This window comes from Pantherophis guttatus, chromosome 4 (genome assembly GCF_059756535.1).
Source record: "Pantherophis guttatus breed Tessera chromosome 4, ASM5975653v1, whole genome shotgun sequence".
In the NCBI taxonomy this organism is placed as follows: domain Eukaryota; kingdom Metazoa; phylum Chordata; class Lepidosauria; order Squamata; family Colubridae; genus Pantherophis; species Pantherophis guttatus.
In genome coordinates, this window is record NC_142066.1 from 31,195,535 (window position 1) to 31,214,381 (window position 18,847).

General features: G+C 44.9%; 1 protein-coding gene across 1 annotated transcript in view; it reads left to right on the forward strand.

The window, feature by feature from the left end:
- The first annotated feature begins 2,263 nt into the window (after positions 1-2,263).
- ALDH16A1 (aldehyde dehydrogenase 16 family member A1) overlaps positions 2,264-18,847 on the forward strand; it is a 49,720-nt gene continuing 33,136 nt past the window's right edge. The window contains exons 1-5 of the mRNA XM_034423258.3: positions 2,264-5,037; positions 6,514-6,899; positions 10,173-10,275; positions 11,360-11,486; positions 16,048-16,226. Coding sequence (XP_034279149.2) covers positions 4,221-5,037; positions 6,514-6,899; positions 10,173-10,275; positions 11,360-11,486; positions 16,048-16,226 — 1,612 coding nt within the window. The 5' untranslated portion in view covers positions 2,264-4,220. The remainder of the gene's footprint in view (positions 5,038-6,513; positions 6,900-10,172; positions 10,276-11,359; positions 11,487-16,047; positions 16,227-18,847) is intronic.

Genomic DNA, 18,847 nt, shown 5'->3' on the forward strand with positions numbered 1-18,847 from the left:
ATATTACGTGACCAGAGCAGCATTTTAAAGCACTATTTATTTAGGAAACGATTTAGCTAATTATAGTATAAAGCACTGTTATGTATCGTCTATAGTGTATAGTTTGCCAGTTGAAGTTCTCATTCCGGTCCTCTATTGGAGCGGGGAAAATGCTCTCTCCTAATTGGTTGTTTGGCTGATCAGTTACATATAAAAGGAGCTGTGTCAGCGAGGGAGACAGTTTTACCTACCAGGCTTTATTCAATATTATTGAATAAAGAACTGTTAGAAATCACTCCGGCCTGGCTTCCATTCTTCGTCCAGAACGTAACAAGCAGTGTTTTTCAATTCTGACAACTTTTAAGAAGTCTAGACTTCAACCAGCAGAATTCCCCAGCATGTTTCAACTCTGTTGGCTGGGGAATTCTGGGAGTTGAAGTCCATCTTCAAGTTGCCAACACACTGGTATAAAAGATTAACTAGGAGGTGGATGGATGTTTCAATATGCAGAACATACTTAGGCTGTATACACTGTTGCAGACTCGCTGTGCCCTTAAGACCCTACTGTTTTGCCAGGCAGGGCTAACTATGTAATTATTTTAAATTGGGAGTTTTAAATTGGGGGTTTTAATCCGGGCCAAAATTGTGTAATATTTTTAATAATTTTAAATTTTGATATTTGTATATTTTTTGTTTTAATAGGCTGTACACCGCCCTGAGTCCTTCAGGAGAGGGGTGGTATAGAAATAAAATTATTATTATTATTATTATTATTATTATTATTATTATTATTATTATTATTATATTGTTTTCTCTGGTTGATCGGTTAGTGACCACATAGATGGATTTTCTTCATGATGATCTGTCCCTAAACTGGGCCTTTAGGACTTCAAATCAGTGGTGAAATGTAAAAATTTTTACTACCATAAAGCGTGGCTTGGTGGGGGGGTTAATGTGACTGGGTGGGCGTAGCCAACTTTAGAGGTTGCAGAAAAAAATGATTTTAAAAGTAAAAACAAAGCCTCTGATGGTCGCGGGGCTCAGCTGGGCATGGGGGAGGGAACCGCAGGGATTTTTGCTACTGGTTCTCCGAACCACCCGCCACCTTCGCTACCGGATCGGGCAATCCAGTCCGAACTGGGAGCATTTCACCTCTGCTTCAAATGGTATTCCCATAATCCTGTCCTCAACTTTGAACCGAACCTGGCAGCAGCCATTTTTCTGTTGCTCATTTTTCTGTTCTTCAGTTGCCACACATGGGTGGGGGGGGGAAAGGTTGAAATGCCTTTCTAGACACAACAGACAGCTTTCTCATGAAAACCAAAGTCATCTCTACCAGCAACAGATAAGGATGGGGGAAGGAGTGCCTGGAGAGCCTGTCAATTAACCCAATTGGCAAATGTGACCTGAGACACTTGGGGGAATGGGGTTATTTCCTATTTTAATTATACTGAAACTGCGGGAAAGATTTAGAGTTGGTTTTCCTTTGAAGCTGTGCCATATGATGTACTCAATAAAGAAGACCTTTGGGAAAGACCTTGGTCTCAGAGTTCTGATTTGCTTGGGTTCATTAGTCCGAACCTTGACATCTATTAACATTTACATTGCTGGTTATCCTCTTCTCTTTCTATCCAGTTTCCCCAGGATTGGATTCTTCTTCAGGGAGTGAAGTCTGCATAATGTGGCCAAAACAGTATAATTTGAATTTGTCCAAGTGTGTAGCAGCGAACTATATGTCTCACATGGAGTGTTGTTGCACATTACTTCCTCTGCTCCCTTCAGGGAACTTTTGAGATGAAGGTAATATAATAATGATGATTAATAGTGATGATTTGCAATCACCCTCTAGGTGAGGTTTTTAAGTAGTGGATTATTAAATAGCTTTTCATCATTCAAAAATGTAACATTCAGTTCTTTTACATACCAAAGAAGACTATGTTAGACTGAAATGCTAGATTCCTGCATTCTTTTAGTTATCTCCTATTCCTAGTCCATTAGCAAGTGAAAAGGGTGTGTGTGAATAGTGTCAAAATTGTCCTGGAAGATTAAATTCTACTTTGAAAATATTTTTGCCGGCGGTGTACGTTTGTTTTTGTTTGGAGCATATCATTTTGAAAAATAACCAAGCTATCTAGGTATCAATTTGAGGGGGAAAGGGGCGCGCTGCTGCTCTATGCTACGGTCTCACTGATTGTAGTCAGTACGTTCTCTCTCTATAGTCCGCATGTTCCGCCCTCTAGCCTTACGTCTCGACTCCTCTCTGCAAGTAGCTGAACTCTATGGCAGTTGGGAGGTCGGAAGTGACTCTCTATTAAAGCGAAGGGGATGCTGTTCAGTTGGGAGGTTGCTGCTTTTTGCTATCAGGAACCGAGCAATCCAGACTGGAGTCAATGGCCGGCTTCTCAGCGACGGAAAGCAGCTGCGGGACCCCTTCAGTGTACGATCTCTACAGATCCATGGAGTATGGGCCGGTCCCGGAGGCGCTTGGGGCAGCCCAGGTAAGGGACTGTAAGGGATCCCCTCTCACGTCTGATCTTCCCCCCTCCCGGCGGAGAGCGCAGGATCTGGTAGGCGTAAGAGGAACGCGATCTGTGGGCTCCGAAGGAAAGTAATTTGGATTCCCGCGTCGCGCTAAACCACAAAGCTGTAGGAGCTCAGCGCGGAGGAAATAACTTACTCAACAAGCGTCATTAAGCCATCGTGGTTTGCAGCTGCTGGGAACCGAGCTTTGCAAAGGAGAGGTTCCAAAACGAGCCCGGGGAGACGTTGATCTATCCTGATTCCTCCCCCCCAAAACACAGTCCCCAAGAGGCACTTTTTTTGACCCCACATTTTAGCTTTTTTCTATCCCCAATCCCGCCGCCTCCCACTCGCCTCTGTCCCTGACCTTCGCTCCCTCTACAGCAGCAAGCTTCGCTGGCTGAACTCCCGGTCCTGCTCGGATACGGCGGATTTCACTGATAATCCAGGTTCAGGACGTGTCACTTCCGCGTGTATTCGTTATTTAGGTTATTTTGGCGCTTCTAAAGACGAAGCACTATTGGTGGACGCTCGAGCGGGCGTTGCACCTCTCTTTATACGATCGGCAGCGCTTCTGCCCCGGTTCCTTCCACTAGTTTTAATTGACAAACGTAGCCTTTTCCTTAGCCAAGGAAATCTGGCTAAGGAAATCTCATCTTTGCTGAGAAAATCAAAATGAAGAGTTTTAGCTCAAGCTTTAGGACCCGTAGTAACTTCCATATTGTGTTCAGTATTTTGCTTTTTCCTGCATCGGAGTAAGTCGGCTGTGTTTTTGGAAACTTCTCTCTGGCAGGGTTGAAACCGCGCTCTAAAATCAGCTTTAGCCCTAAACTTGGGGTTTGAATGATACATGAATATAGTACCAGCCCATAAGTGGGAGACTATTCAATGGATAGTAATCGTAAGTCTTTGACTCAGCTTCCTCCGAATCCGAAAAGTTTGGGTACCTGAACAAACCAAACTTCAACGAAGGAGGATGAGCGTGTCTGACAAACAGCCCGTGTCCCGTCTGGAGCAATTGAGCGGCAGGGGGTGGGGTGGGGGTTGGAGGAGTGTGAAAGAAAACTTTCCTTGCGGAGTCCGTTATTCAATGTCATTCCCGCTTCGCCACCTCTGAAGTTTCAGACGAATTCGATCGACTCCGAATTTCCAATCGCTAATACGAGTTTGCTGGCGGTCCCTTTCGGTGTAGAAATCCGGAATAACTAGTGCGATTCAGTCCCAGGTTAACAACGCCTTCGCCACTTCTCCTTAAAACAAAACCGGATTAGATGCAGCTGGGGAGAGGGGGAACCTTCAGACGCCGTGCAAAATCAGGAGTAGAAGAGAAAGCAGCCCAGAACGTGAGAACCGCTTTGATACCGGGGTTCCCAGGGAGGTAACAACTCTGCTGTCGCGGGGGTACAAAGCAAATTCGCCCCCCATCGCGCCGGCGCAGACGGCTCCAGAGTCCCGATTTAAATCAGGTTCATATGCATACCACGGGCTCGTTGGCCAATAGTTGCGCAGTAAGTCCCACCTCGGGTTACGTGCTACCGCGGAGGTACCCGCCTCGCTCGGTCTTCTGGGTTAGGGAGGGGGGGGGGTACATCCCGGCATGCACCGGGATTGGATTTTTAATTAAACAGAGGTGGCAGATCGTTTCCCCCTCCCCCCACTTCATTTGATTTGATCCTTCTGCTCCTGCCACCCACCGACCCCGCTTCCACTCCCGCCCCGGGATGTCCTCTCCTTCCCCCTCTTCCTTCCTGGGCCCGAGGTCGACGGATCGCCCTAAAGTGCCTCGAACTCGGGCGGCCACTTGGAGTCACCGGGAGACCCTGGATTTCCTCGCCTTGTGGGGCGAGGAATCCATCCAGGCGCAGCTCAACCGGTGCCACCGGAATGCCGACGTTTACCAGTGGATCTCCGAGCGCATGGCCGAGAAGGGCTACTTCCGCGACGAGGATCAATGCCGGACGAAAGGCAAAGACCTCAAGAAAAGTTACAAGCAAGCCAAGCTGCAAGACGGCGTCGCCCGCCAGCGCTGCCGCTTCTTTCACGAGCTCGACGCCATCCTGGGCGGCGGGGGAAGCAGCTCCCGGGGAGACGGCGCTCCGTGGTGCCAGGTGGTGGTCAAGGAGGAAAGCGATCCGGAGCTCGATCCTGATCCGCAGCCCCCGGAGGACGAATACGCTTGGACCCAGGCCTCCGTCACCGACAGCAGCGATCCGGAGCCGCCGGGCGAGCCTGCCGGCGCCTCCGCCTATTCATCGTCCTCTTCTCAAGCGGCTGCCGGGAGCGTGATCTATGCGGAGCCCTCGATCCTGCACCGTCAGGTGGTCGGTGGCGTGATCAAGGAAGAGAAGAGCCCCCCGCGGGAAGAAGCCGACCCCCGCGGAGGAGGAAGGGGAGCAGATGGGGCTTACCTCTACCCTGCTCCGGAAAACTCTCCAGGGGATGTCCCTGGCAGATCTAGGATGGTGGAGGAGCCTCTGCTTCAGCAGGAGACCCCGGGACATCTGGGCGCTCCCTGGAGATCCGGGGTAAAGCGGAGAGGTGAGTAGAAAAGGGAGCAGTGAAATCCGGGGTAGGGGAGGAGAGGGAAATCGGCTTTATCCAGACATCAGAGAAGGAATGGACTTGGGGTCATCAATCCCTTCATCTCTGATCTCCTTACTTAGAAATAAAGTCCCCTTGAGTTCAGTGGAATTGATTCCCAGGGATGTGAGCTAAAAACTGGAACAATTTTGCCAACTGCTCAGATTCGTATCTCTCATTTCCAATAAGTGCCGGTTTGCAGGGTTTCTCAGTTAAAAGTTTCAGATATTAAGTGCCAGAGATAAGCAGGTGAATTGCTGTTTAAAAGCCTGATTGAACTGTTTCACCTTCACTTTTATCTCTGTAACTCTGGGAGGAGTCCTAGTGGACAATCATTTAAATATGAGCCAGTAGTGTGCTGCAGCTGCCAAAAAAGCCAACATAATTCTAGACTGCATTAACCAAGGGATAGAATCAAGATCACGTGAAGTGTTAATACTGTAGCATTTTATAATGACTTGGTAAGGCCACACTTGGAATACTGCATCCAGTTTTGGTCACCACAATGTAAAAAAGATGTGGAGACTCTAGAAAGAGTGCAGAGAAAAGCAACAAAGATGATTAGGGGACTGGAGGCTAAAACATATAAAGAACGGTAGCTGGATCTGGGTATGCCTAGTTTATGGAGAGGAAAGACTAGGGGTGACATAATAGCAGTGTCCCAATATCTCGGGCTGCCACAAAGAAGAGGGAGTCAAGCTATTCTCCAAAGCAACTGAAGTCAGGACAAGAAGCAATGGGTGGAATGTCATCAAGGAGAGAAACAACCTAGAACTAAGAATAAGTTTCTTGACAATTGGAACAATTAATCAGTGGAACAACTAGCCTTCAGAAGTTGTGAATACTCCAACACTGGAGGTTTTTAAGAAGAGATTGGACAATTATTTGTCTGAATTGGTACACCTTTTGCAACCTTCTGACAAGCTAAGTCAATGGGGAAACTTGACTCATTAGTAACTGTGTTACTAATTTAACAACTGCAGTGATTCACTTAACAAATGTGGCAAGAAAAGTTGTAAAAACTTGCTTAACAAATTTCTCATTTAGCAACATAAAGTTTGGGCTCAATTATGGCTATAAGTTGAGAACCTGTATTTAAATTTGCTGTGCTTTTCTTATTCCCTTTTTCCAACGATACTCCCTCTATTGTTTTTTTTTGCCCCAGACATTTAATATTCACTGAATTACATGGGTTTTAGGGATACTGTTTTTATCTTTTGATGTTTCTACACTAGATTTCCTTATGTATGTTAATAACTCCCCTCTTGATTCTTTGAACCTCACTTTGTCTATATGAATGATGAAAGGACATGCTGCTTCATTGGTATATGTATGTCAGAGGCTGGTTCTCGTGTTTGGAGAGCTCCGGTAACATAGTTTTGGTCTTTATCTCTGCCATTTGAGTAATATCATCTCATTCCTCCCTGCCACCAGCTTTTTCCAGGTCACGGAATCTGCTGAGCACACGCGAGAAGTTGGCCCAGCTCCGGAACAGGAGGAAGAGACCTTGGGATGACAAATTTGATGAGTTGGTGCGGGATATCCGGACACATTTCAGAGAGAGAGAAAAGCTATTTCAAGGACTATGGGAAGAAGAGAAAGCTCAACGGGAGAAGGATCGGCAGCTTTGGGTAGCTGAGATGGCTTGGATTCGGCAAATGTGGACCAAGAGCCAGAAGGAGAAGGAAGCAGGAGGAGAAGACAAGGGGACGAATGGGCCTGGGCATGTAAAGGAAGAGAATCAAAATAAAGATGTCTGCAAAGACTCTGAAGAGGGATCTTGTAAAGAGGGCAGGGTTCAGGAGCCCCTGCTGTTAAAGGTTTCCCAGGCTTTACAGCAGCCCTTCATATCTCACTAGCTTAAATCTCTTCCTCTGGAGCATTTTTTTGGAGGTGGAGGGACTACTTATCCCACTTTTATTATTTTTATAAATAAGGCAGTGAACCTATATAATACTCTTTCTTCCTCCTATTCTCCCCACAACAACCCTGTGAAATGAATTGGGCTGAGAGAGAGTGATTGAGCCAAAATCACTCAGCTGATTTTCATGCCTAAGGTGGGATGAGAACTAATGATCTGCTGCTGATTGGCCCCAAATCACTCAGCCAGCTTTCATACCTAAGGCAGGACTAGAACTCACAGTCTCCCAGTTTCTAGCCTAATGGCTTAACCACTAGACCAAACTGTCTTGTTTGTTCAATTATAGCAAATGAATAAACTGGTGGTTGAGTTTGTACAATCCCAAATCCAAGGTAAACAGGCCACATTTGGATTTAATGTGGCTTTAAGAGCCGTGGTAGCACAATGGTTAGAATGCAGTACTGCAGACTACTTCTGCTGACTGCCGGCTGCCAGCAGTTTGGCAGTTTGATTCTCACAGGCTCAAGGTTGACTCATCCTTCCATCCTTCCGAGGTCGGTAAAATGGGGACGCAAATTGTTGGGGGTGATATGCTGACTGTAAACTGCTTAGACTTAGACTTGAAGCACTGAAGTGGTATATAAGTCTAAGTGCTATTGCTAATGTATTGGAACCCAGCTTGTAATTCTCATGAGCCTTGAACAACATAACTGATAGGGAATTCTAGATAAAAACATCTGGTGAGACCCAGGTTGAAATGTTTTCCAGCCTTTCTTCTTGACGGTTTCAAACTTTGGCTTTTGTATACTTGCATTCAAGCTGAATTAGTGTTTTTTGGGGACAATCTCATTCTCTCCCACCATTCCATAGTAATTCTTACAATAGGGTTAGATTCTCTGTAATAATTATTTTAACCTTGAAATCCTTGACAGTTTTAAGCTACCTTTCTACAGTCTAGCACTGTGTTTCTTAACCGTTAGGTTTAACTAATTGATCACTCAGTGAATATCTCTGCATAGATTTGAAAATGAATGAAAACAGTACAGGTAGTCCTCGACTTATAGCAGTTCATTTAGTGACTGTTCAAAGGTACAATGGCACTGAAAAAGTGATTAATGACCGTTTTTCACACAACCTTTGTAGCAGCCCCATGATCATGTGATCAAAATTTAAATGCTTGGCAACTGATTCGTACTTTTGACTGTTGCTGTTTCCCAAAGTCATGTGATCACCTTTTGCAATCTTTTGACAAACAAAATCAATGGGGAAACCAGATTCATTTAACAACCATGTTACCAACTTATCAAGTGCAGTGATTCACTTAACAACTGTCGTAAAATGGGGCAAAATTCACTTAACAACATATATTTGGAGTTCAATTGTGGTGTTACATCAGGGATTATCTTTATTTCTAGTGGAAAAGCAATCCATACTACATTTTTAGACATCTGGTGCTTGCAGGGGTTTTTTATGAAGAGCAGGGACAAGTTTCTACACTAAAACAGCTAAAATGTTTTATAGTAGAAGATAGCTGACCCCCATTAATGGATGGCACATTCTGGATAATTACATCTGATTAATGTAATTGACTATGGCATGCTGATGACAAAGTATCTTGATTTTGTGGATAGTTAGTTTGATGTAGTAATTAAGGTATCGGGCTAGAAACTGGAAGACCATGAGTTCTAGTCCTGCCTTAGGGACAAAGGGTGTCCTTGGTCCATTCATTCTCTCTCAGCCCTATGAAGTGGGCAATGGCAAACCACTTCCATCTTGCCAAAGATAGTACAGGCAGTTGCCAAGAGACAAAAACTGACTTGAAGGCACAAATGTGTGTGTATTTATGATTAACATTCAAGAGACTTTAATATTTAAAACAAGTTTTGGAAAAGTGAAGTACTCAGTCTTTTGGTATTTCAAATTAGACATTTTCATATTAGGCTTTAGAGAAACTCTGAACTTGAAGAAGTTAGTCCTCTTCTTTATTCAAACTGAGTTAGAAGTTGGCTGTGGCAGTGAGGAAGATAACCAGCTGTATAGCAAATTCTCTTGCATGGAATGCTTACTAGCTCAAACGAGAACTTATTAGAAAACGATGGATGATATGTGATATATGAAGCTACTACTACTACTACTACTACTACTACTACTACACACACACACACACACACACACACAAATGTAAAATTGGAACAGACTTCCTTAACAACTGCCTTATTAAGCTATGGAGATTATGGTCCCAATTATGGTCCCAGTTGAGAACTACCTATACTAAACTAGCTGTATATCAATGCACCAATATACTTAATAAGCTTCGAATTTTCCACAACCTGGTAGCTATTGCCGTATTACTCCAACATTGACTATTAGAGTGTTGAAGATACTCAAAACTGAGCTTTTTGAACTGCCCCCAAATCAGGACACCTGATTTAGGAACACTGTTATTTACAAAACAACCTGATGTGCAAACAGAACACAATTCATTACTCTCTTAGTTGAAACAATCCTACAGTTTGACAGATGGAATGGAATGGAACAGAACAGAACAGAACAACAGAGTTGGAAGGGTCCTTAGAAGTCTTCTAGTCCAACCTCCTTCCAGTGTTTAAGAAGAGATTGGACAACCATTTGTCTGAAATGGCATAGGGTTTCCTGTCTGAGCAGGGGATTAGACTAAAAGATTAAGCGAATTCTTCCCCCGTTGACTTGTCAAAAGCCAACTGGGAAGGTCATAAATGGGGATCACATGACACTGGGACACTGCAACCATTGTAAATACATGCTGGTATTTTGAACCTGAATCTTCACCATGTGACCTTGGGGATGCTTGTAAGTGTGAAGACTGGTTGCAAGGCCCTTTTTTCAGTGCCATTGTAACTTTGAACAGTCGCTAAATGAATAGTTGTAAGTCGAGGACTACCTGCAATGCTAAAGGCTGAGTGTTCTGGTCTTTCCTCTCAATTAGGCTAGATCACTGGGTAGGGAAACAGTGGATCTCCAAATGTTATGCTAATGGATCTCCTTTCAGCCCTGACTTGGCTAGGCCTAACAGCATGGCCTGTTAGTCTAGCAGCTTTTTGAAGCTACAGGTTCCCTCTCTGAAACTGGCTGTTCCCTCCTGTTTTCTGGGAAAGTATCCATTATTATTTGAAGAAGATTCCAATTCTTCCAAATAGGTATAGAGTAAATTCTTCTTTTCCCTATAACCTGACATTTCCCTCTTTCTCTTCAGTCCTGGCTGGAATCTCATGGTCGTAAATTGGGACACTTTATAAAGGGCAAGTGGCTGAAACCAGATGGGCGAGATACCTACACAATCAAGAATCCCAACACAGGTAAAGATGGCTGGCTTTTGTGGGAGGTTACAAGGGAGGCTGGCTTTTGTGGGAGGTTACATTTCTGCTGGTTGGGGAATTCTGGGAATTGAAGGCCACCCATTTTAAACTTGCTAAGGTAGAGAAACATTGATTTAGTATTTTATATGCTTCTGCTCCAAAAACCCAATTTCTCTGAGGCTGGAAAGGTTATATTTTCTGTGCTGCTTGTGATGCCACGAAACTGGTGATAAACCAGGGCTAAAGAGATGCCGAAGGTCATTCACATTGCCTTACTGTCAACCCTGAAGTGAACCTGGCTGAGGCTTCAGGATTGCCACAAAGCAGGGCTGAAGAAGGGACAGGGAGGGGGGAAATAGCTAGATGTGGTTTTGTAGCCAAAACAAAAAGATTTTCTTGTGGGAACCAAGGACATTCTAACAGGTAGCTAGCCAGAGGAGGAGTGAAGTAACTTAGGAACCAGCCAGCATCTTGATTGGACAGCGTGAACTGTGACTTGGGGAAAACAGGGAAACTTTTACTTTTTAATTAGGGGAAAGCCGCTGGAACTTTCAGAGTCAGCTTTTACCAGTTGTGCCAATATGATGTATCCAATAAACTGTTCTTTGAGGAACTTGCCTGCCTCCGTGTTCTGCTTTCTATGGGTGCATTACTTGGAACGCTGACACTTACTTGATCCCAACTCCCAAAACTGTAGTGATTGCTGCTAATATCTCCTTCCCCTTCAAAAAAAGGCAGACTGTATTCCTTAAAATGACAGCAGATCCTGCTTCCCAAAATTGCTAAGAGTTTCTGAACCTTTCAATCAACCTGTGATGGTGCAGTGGTTAGAATGCAGTATTCCAGGTGGATTCTGCCCACTGCAGGAAGTTCGAACCTGACTCAACCTTCCATCCTTCCATGGTCGGTAAACGGAGGACCCAGATTGTTGGGGGCAATATGCTGACTCTGTAAACTGCTTAGAGAGCGCTGTAAAGCACTGTGAAGCAGTGTATAAGTCCAAGTGCTATTGATACTGTTATTTCAGGTTAGACTTTTCAGGAGAAAAAACTACCCCTCTTTTCTTCTCCCTCCTCTCCTTTAGGGGATCCACTGGCCACCACAATCCAAGGCAAGAAAGAAGATGTGGACAAAGCTGTTCAGGCTGCTAAAGTAGCCTATGAAAGTTGGAGTCTACTCCCCGGCCATGTTCGAGCCCGACACCTTTACAAGTAAGAGGCAGTCACAAGAGGGTAATCTTGGCGACTTACAGATAGTCCTCTACTTATGACTACAATTGCGCCCCCAAGTTCTGCTAAACAAGGCAGTTGTTCAGCTTTCTTCAGTTTTGAATAGAATAGAAATAGAATTCTTTATTGACCAAGTGTGATCGGACACACAAGGAATTTGTCTCCAGTGCATAAATTGTTAATGTACATACAAGCAAAAAGTGACAAATCATGATCATATTCATCATGAAATACATAACCATAAGTGATAGTCATAGGGTACTAAATAAGCAAACAACATAAATCTTACTAGGATACTAAACAAAACAATATAAATTGTAAGATACAAGCAACAAAGCTATAATCATAAGATAAGGAGATAGGTAATAGGAAAGACAAGAAGGATAATAGTAACAGAGCCCTACTAAGTAGTTTGACAGTGTTGTGGGAATTAGTCGTTTAGCAAAGAGATGGCATGGGAGAAAAAAATGTCCTTGTGTCTGGTTATTTTGGCGTGCAGTGCCCTATAGCGTCACCATGAGGGAAGAAGTTAAAACAGTTTATGTCCAGGATGTGAGGGGTAATATAAAATACAAAAATACAAAAGCAAATAATAGGAAAAATTGGGGAGGAAAAAGAGAAAGGAAGAGGGGGGAAAAGAAAAAAAAAGCTATTGACTGCCGACGGTGCAGTAGAATAAGACAATACCATCAAACCTCAATTTTTTTACTTTTACATACCATAATAGTATAAACCGGCCATTTTTTTAACAACAAATTATCTAATTGGTAAAACCCAAAATCAAAGTTTCAGTACAAAGTCCAGAAGTGGTTTCCAACTAGAAACAAAAGTAAAAGAGCCTGTAGTACAGTGGACTAAAAGCACTGTTATTAACATCTGTTGGTTGCAATTACTGCAAGTTCAAATCTCACCAGGCTCAAAGTTGACTCAGCCTTCCATCCTTTCAAAGGTAGGTAAAATGAGGACCCAGATTGTGGGGGCAATAAGCTGCCTTTGTATAAATATACAAAAGTATGAAGGCTATTGCTTAACACATTATAAGCTGCCCTGAGTCTCTGGAGAAGGCCGGCATATAAATTAAAGCAAAAAAAAAAAAGTAATTGTGATTTTTTTCTCTCTTTTATCAAAGCAGTCCATTGCTAAGTGAGGCAGTTGTTAAGTGAGTTTTGCTGCATTTTGCACCATTTTTGCCACAGTTGTTAAGTGAATTGGTGGAATTATTAAGTAAATCCAGCAGTCATTAAGTGAATCTGCTTCCCCATTTACTTTGTGGGAAGCCAGCTGGGAAGGTTACAAATGGGAATCACATCACCCTGGTATAGTGCATCTGTCACAAATACATGCCAATTTGCAAGTGATTTTGATCATGTGACCACGGGGGTGCTGCAACGGTCGTAAGTGTGAAAACTAGTCGCATCACTTTTTTCTATGCTGTTATAACTTCCAACAGTTGCTAAATGAATACAATAGGTATCTTTGAGTATAGATTGGAGAAACAGTGGTTTGTCTGTTTGTAGTGAGAGATGCTAGGAGCTGTAATTCAGTAACATCTGGGCATTCTCCACCTATGTCCTGGACCAGGGTGATTGCAGAATTGTAACAACTGCAGGTAATCCTTGACTTACAACAGTTCATTTAGTGATTTTTGAAAATACAACCTCATTGAAAAAAGTGACTTATGACCGTTTTTCACACTTTCGACTGTTTTAGCATCCCCATGGTCACGTGATCGAAATTCAGATGCTTGTCAACTGGTTCATATTTATGATGGTTGCAGTGTCTTGGGGTCATGTGAACTCTTTTTGTGACCTTCTGACAGGAAGATTCAATGGGGAAGCCAGATTCACTTAACAACCATGTTACCAAGTTAACAACTGCAGTGATTCACTTAACAACTGTGGCAAGAAGGATTATAAAATGGGGCAAAATTAACTTAATAACTGTCTCACTCAATTTTGGGCTCAATTGTAGTCGTAAGTCGAGGACTACCTGTACACCACACTTACTATTTTAGTCATAACATGTGTAGCTAGGACCATCCAGAATCATCACTGTCTAATTTTTTTTTTCAGGTATCATTGGAAACCAGAGTTCTAAATGATCTTTAATAGAATTCTCAAAGTGTTAATTTCTAAGAGTTTTGAAAGAAGCTATGCCATGGTACAGCACCTACAGTTCAGTTTTTTTAAACTTGCAACTTTTAAGATGTGTGGACTTCAACACCCAGAATTCCCTAGCTCTGGGGTCCCCAGGCCGCAGCCCAGTACTGAATCATGAGCCGTTCGGAACTCGGCTGCAGAAAGCAGCAGGCGAACACATGCGCATGCTCCCATTTGCACAAGCAAAGGGTGAGCATGCCTGCCACTCATGTAAATGGAGCTGTGTGTGTGCGCACACTTGCCAGCTGCTCGTGCGGAACCATCCCATCTCCCCCCCCCCCCAAACCGGTCTTCAAAGCCAGAAAGGTTGGGGAACTACTCTGCCCTAGCCAAACAGAATTGAAGTCCACACATCTTAAAGTTGGCGTAGCTGAAGATCCTCTGCCTTGGCATTCTCCAGATAAATGTATTTCATCCTCCAGAATTTTAATTAAAAGCCATAGTACCTGGGGAATTCGGAATCCATAGGTCACCTGGTTTGCTGGCAGCATCTATGACTTATGATCAAGAATTACAGTCATACGTTGTGCTCGTTGTTAAGCAAGTCACCATGTGATCGTGCCCTATAGTCTTTTTAGTGGTGGGTGTTAAGCAAACACCACAATCATTAAGTGAACACTGTGGTCATTAAGCAAATCCATTGTCAGCAAAGGAAACCAGAAATAAACATCAATTTCCAGGGGAAAAAAGGTGACTTGTGATCACATGATTGCAGGATACTGTAAATGGCCATAAATATTGTCACTTGCTGAGTGTCCAAAATACAATTACGTGGCCATGGGATGGGCTAATTGTCAGACATTAAAATCTGGGTTATAAGTAATCCTGTGGAGATCCGTCGTACATTTGAATGGTTATAAACGACTGGTCGTAAGTGGAGAAGAAGAGTTTCTTTCTTTCTTAACATGCTATAGCTCCGTGATGGAGAACCTATGGCACGCATGCCACAGGTGACACATGGAACCATATTTATTTATTTTATTAAATTTCTATACCGCCCTTCTCCCGAAGGACTCAGGGCGGTGTTCAGCCAGAAATAAAACAATGACAATAGAAAAATTAAAAACAAGTTAAAACAATTAAATCAATTGGCCGAAAATTCTAATAAAACAACCCATTAAAATAGTAAAAATATTATTATTATTTAGGCCAGCCCTGCTTGTTGGAATAGTAATGTTTTTAGGGCATGGCGAAAGGTACGCAGGTCGGTAATCCTACAAATCTCCGGGGGCAACTCATTCCAGAGGGTAGGGGCCCCCACAGAGAATGCTCTCTCCCTGGGGGTCGTCAGCCGGCATTGTCTAGCTGACGGCACCCGGAGGATCCCCTCTCTGTGCGAGCGTACCAGTCGATGGGAGGCTATCGGTGGCAGAAGGCGGTCTCGTAGATACCCAGGGCCCATGCCATGGAGTGCTTTAAAGGTGGCAACCAACACCTTGAATCGCACCCAGAAGACCACCGGGAGCCAGTGCAGCTTGCGCAGGAGCGGTGTTACATGGGAGCATCGGGTCGCTCCCATAATTACCCACGCGGCCGCATTCTGGACCAGTTGGAGCCTCCGGGTGCTCTTCAAGGGAAGCCCCATGTAGAGAGCGTTACAATAGTCCAGACGGGAAGTGACGAGGGCGTGAGTGACTGTGCGTAAGGAGTCCCAATCCAGAAAGGGACACAACTGGTAAATCAGGCGAACCTGATAAAAAGACCCCCTGGCCACAGCTGTCAGATGGTCTTCCAGGGACAGCTGCATGTCCAGGAGGACACCCAAGTTGCGAGCCCTCTCTGAGGGGGTCAAGATCTCACCCCCAATAGTCAGTGATGGAGTCAACTGACTATGACGGGACGCCGGAAACCACAGCCACTCGGTCTTGGAAGGCCCATATCTATGGGCATGCGAGCCCATATCTATGGGTATGCAAGCGTTGCCCTGGCTCAGCTCCAGCGCACATGCGTGCACTGGTCAGCTGATTTTTGGGCCTTCTGGGCCCACCAGGAGTCAGAAAACCGGCTGTTTCCAGCCTCCAGAGGGCCTCCGGGGAGGGGGGCGGGGGAAGGCTATTTTCACCCTCCCCAGGTTCCAAGAAAGCCACTGGAGTCTGGGGAGGGTGAAAAACAGGCCTACTGGGCCCACCGTGCCATCATGTGCCAAAAGCAGGGGTTGCACGGGGGAAGGGGGAATCATGTGTGCATGCGTGGTGGGCGGGGTGCATTGAATTAATGGGTATGGGCACACACCCGACCCCCTTGTGCTCTCTCCACTTTTGGCACAACGGCAAAAAGGTTAGCCAACACTGCTATAGCTTATTCCTCTCAGCTGGTCCTCGAACTGCAACATTTGCAGCCATTCAGTCCAGCTGTGCTTTATCTGAAGTTGCCTCTTCCCACAGTATTGCCAGGACCATCCAGAAACATCAGCGGCTGCTCAGCATTCTGGAGAGTCTCGACAGTGGAAACCTGATCCGTGAAAGCCAAGAAGCAGATCTCCCTTTGGTTGTACGCCATTTCTACCACTACGCAGGATGGGCCCAACTAATGGAGGAACAGATGAGCAACTGGCAACCTCTTGGTAAGCTGGGGAGACTGGAATCTTAGCCTGGAAAAAACACCCGGCGTCCTATTTAGTCAGGTTTTCCTAGCATGGGGTTTATCTGCCCCACCCCACCCCCCCGAAGCACTGAACACTGGAGCTGAGATCTGATTGGGGAATTCTGGGAGTTGAAGTCCTCAAGTCTTAAAATTGCCAAGTTTGGAGACTTCTGCACGAGAAGAGAATGAAAAGGTTGAAACGCTTGGTTTTAGGTTCTATGTAATGGTTACAAGTTCATAGCAGGTTGTTTTGATCTCCTGAAAGCTCCTGAATCTTGTAATGACCTGTTGACACTTGAAATACCAACAAAATGGCCATAACAGGAACAGGGCACATTGGAAGCTTGAAATGACTTGACTTTGACTATTCGGAATGCCCTTGTCATGTATGATAATGCAGTAATGATCAAAGAAAGGAGAGGATTGTTTATAAAGATTGCAATGCTTCTGAAATTAAGGACTGGGTTGTACAGGTTGTCCTTAACTTACGACCACAATTGAGCCCAAAATTTCTGTTGTTAAGAGAGATATTTGTTAAGTGAGTTTTGCCCCATTTTGCAATTTTCTTGCCGCAGTTATTAAGTGAATCACTGCAGTTGATAAATTAGTAACCTGATTGTTATATTGAATCTGATTTCCCATTGACTTTGCTTGTCAGAAAGTCTCAAAAGGTGATCACATGACCCCGGGACACAGCAAAGGGCATAAGCATCTCAATTTTGATCACATGATCATGTGGATGCTGTAAAGATTGTAACTATGAAAAATGGTCAAAAGTCACATTTTTCAGTGCCTTTGTAACTTTGAACCATCCGTAAACGAAGTATTGTAAGTGGAGGACTATCTGTATATAGAATATCTGTACATAAAGAGGCTTTTTTTTTTTTTTTTGCATCTAACTGTATTTTTGGTAGGGGGGAGTGAATTGGAGACACCGAATGAAGGCTACTTAGATATTGCTATTGGGTGGGGAGAAATGGGTGACCTTACCTTGGTCTCCAGTCTTTATAGTCTACCTTCTAGTACAGGGGTCTGCAATCTTAAACACTCAAAGAGCCATTTGGACCTATTTCCCTCCAAGAGCCATTTGGACCCATTTCCCTCCAAGAGCCATTTGGACCCATTTCCCTCAAAAAGCCATTTGGACCCATTTCCCATAGAAAAGAAAAACCCAGGAGCCACAAAACCTGGGTGGGCGTGGCCAACTCAATGTCACTCCCACCCAGTCACATGACATCCCCCAGTCACGCCTATCCAGGTTTTGTGGCTCCCGTTGTTTTCTTTTCTGTGCGGCATGGCTCTCTCTCTCTCTCTCCCTCCCTCCTTCCTTCCCTCCCTCCGTTTCTTCTTCCCTCTCCCCCACACTGGTGGAGGATAGTGGGAATCTGATGTCTGGAGACAGAGAAAGAGAGAGAGAACAGATGTGAAAGGTCTGCTCTAAGAACCCTAAATAAAAAACCCCAACAAGTGAGTGCATATTTGAAAGAAGCCCCCTTCCTAGCCATTCTGCATTCATGTGCAAGAGCAGATTGCTGCAAGAATAGCGTTTGGGTATAAAAGACGGCTCTTCCCCATTGAATCTCAGTATGTCTGTCTGTGTGAGTGAGTGAGTTTGCACAAGAACAGACAGAATAATGTAAATTACCCATGCAGGTGCGAAGCCACTTATCTGGGACAAATCAGGCACATGAACAATTCTTGTGTGCCTGGCAAGGTCCGGTGGGCCAGGCACAGATAGAGACAGATCGTTACAGTCATCCAGTACTCGGTCTCCAGAATGAGCCAATGTGCAAATGGAGTGACAGGAGCTGCAGCATCTCTGGAGCAAATCAGGTGCAGGGCAACCAAGGAGCGCACTGGCAACTGCAGAGTCTCCCCCTTCCATCCAAGGCGCAACTGCCTCCCCCGCCACAGGAGGAGGCCGGGAGAAGCGTGCATGTCTTGAATCTGTGCATACCAGTCACTCTGGTGCTGCTGCTGCCGCTGCCACTTCGAAGCCCACTGAAGATGGCAAACTAGCAGCACGCCGACAATCAGCGGGAGGTGGGCATCATAGCAACTGACATCCGGGAGGCAACAGCAAGCCGCCAGAAGAAGCGCCCGCGAGATCCAGCAAGTACAGGGGCATTTTGCTCCCGCTCTGGAATATGGAGCGAGTCTCCATCCACTGCGTTCGCCCTTACCTTCTTAGGCCAGGCGAGGAGTGACTGGGAGGGGAGGGTGAGAGGCAGGCCCAGCCAGTGGTGGGATCACCCGCAGGGAGCCGGAGCAGAGAAGTGAAAGAGCCGCATGCGGCTCTGGAGCCACGGGTTGCCGACACCTGTTCTGGCAGAATGAACACTTCCCAAAATTGTGGCTGATTTTGCGCAGCTTCTTAAACTAATCCTTCAACATCAATAATTTTATCTTCATTTTTTTCAACATAATTTATTTGGGTATGTCTATTCATTGTGATGGAAACCTAGGAACACTACTAGCTCTTTCCATGTGCTTAAAGGCTAATGGGGTCATGCAGGCGCGCGCGCGCACACACACACACACACACACACGCACACACACAAACATTAATCCCTAGTGATTAGATTTGGGGTCACAGGCAAA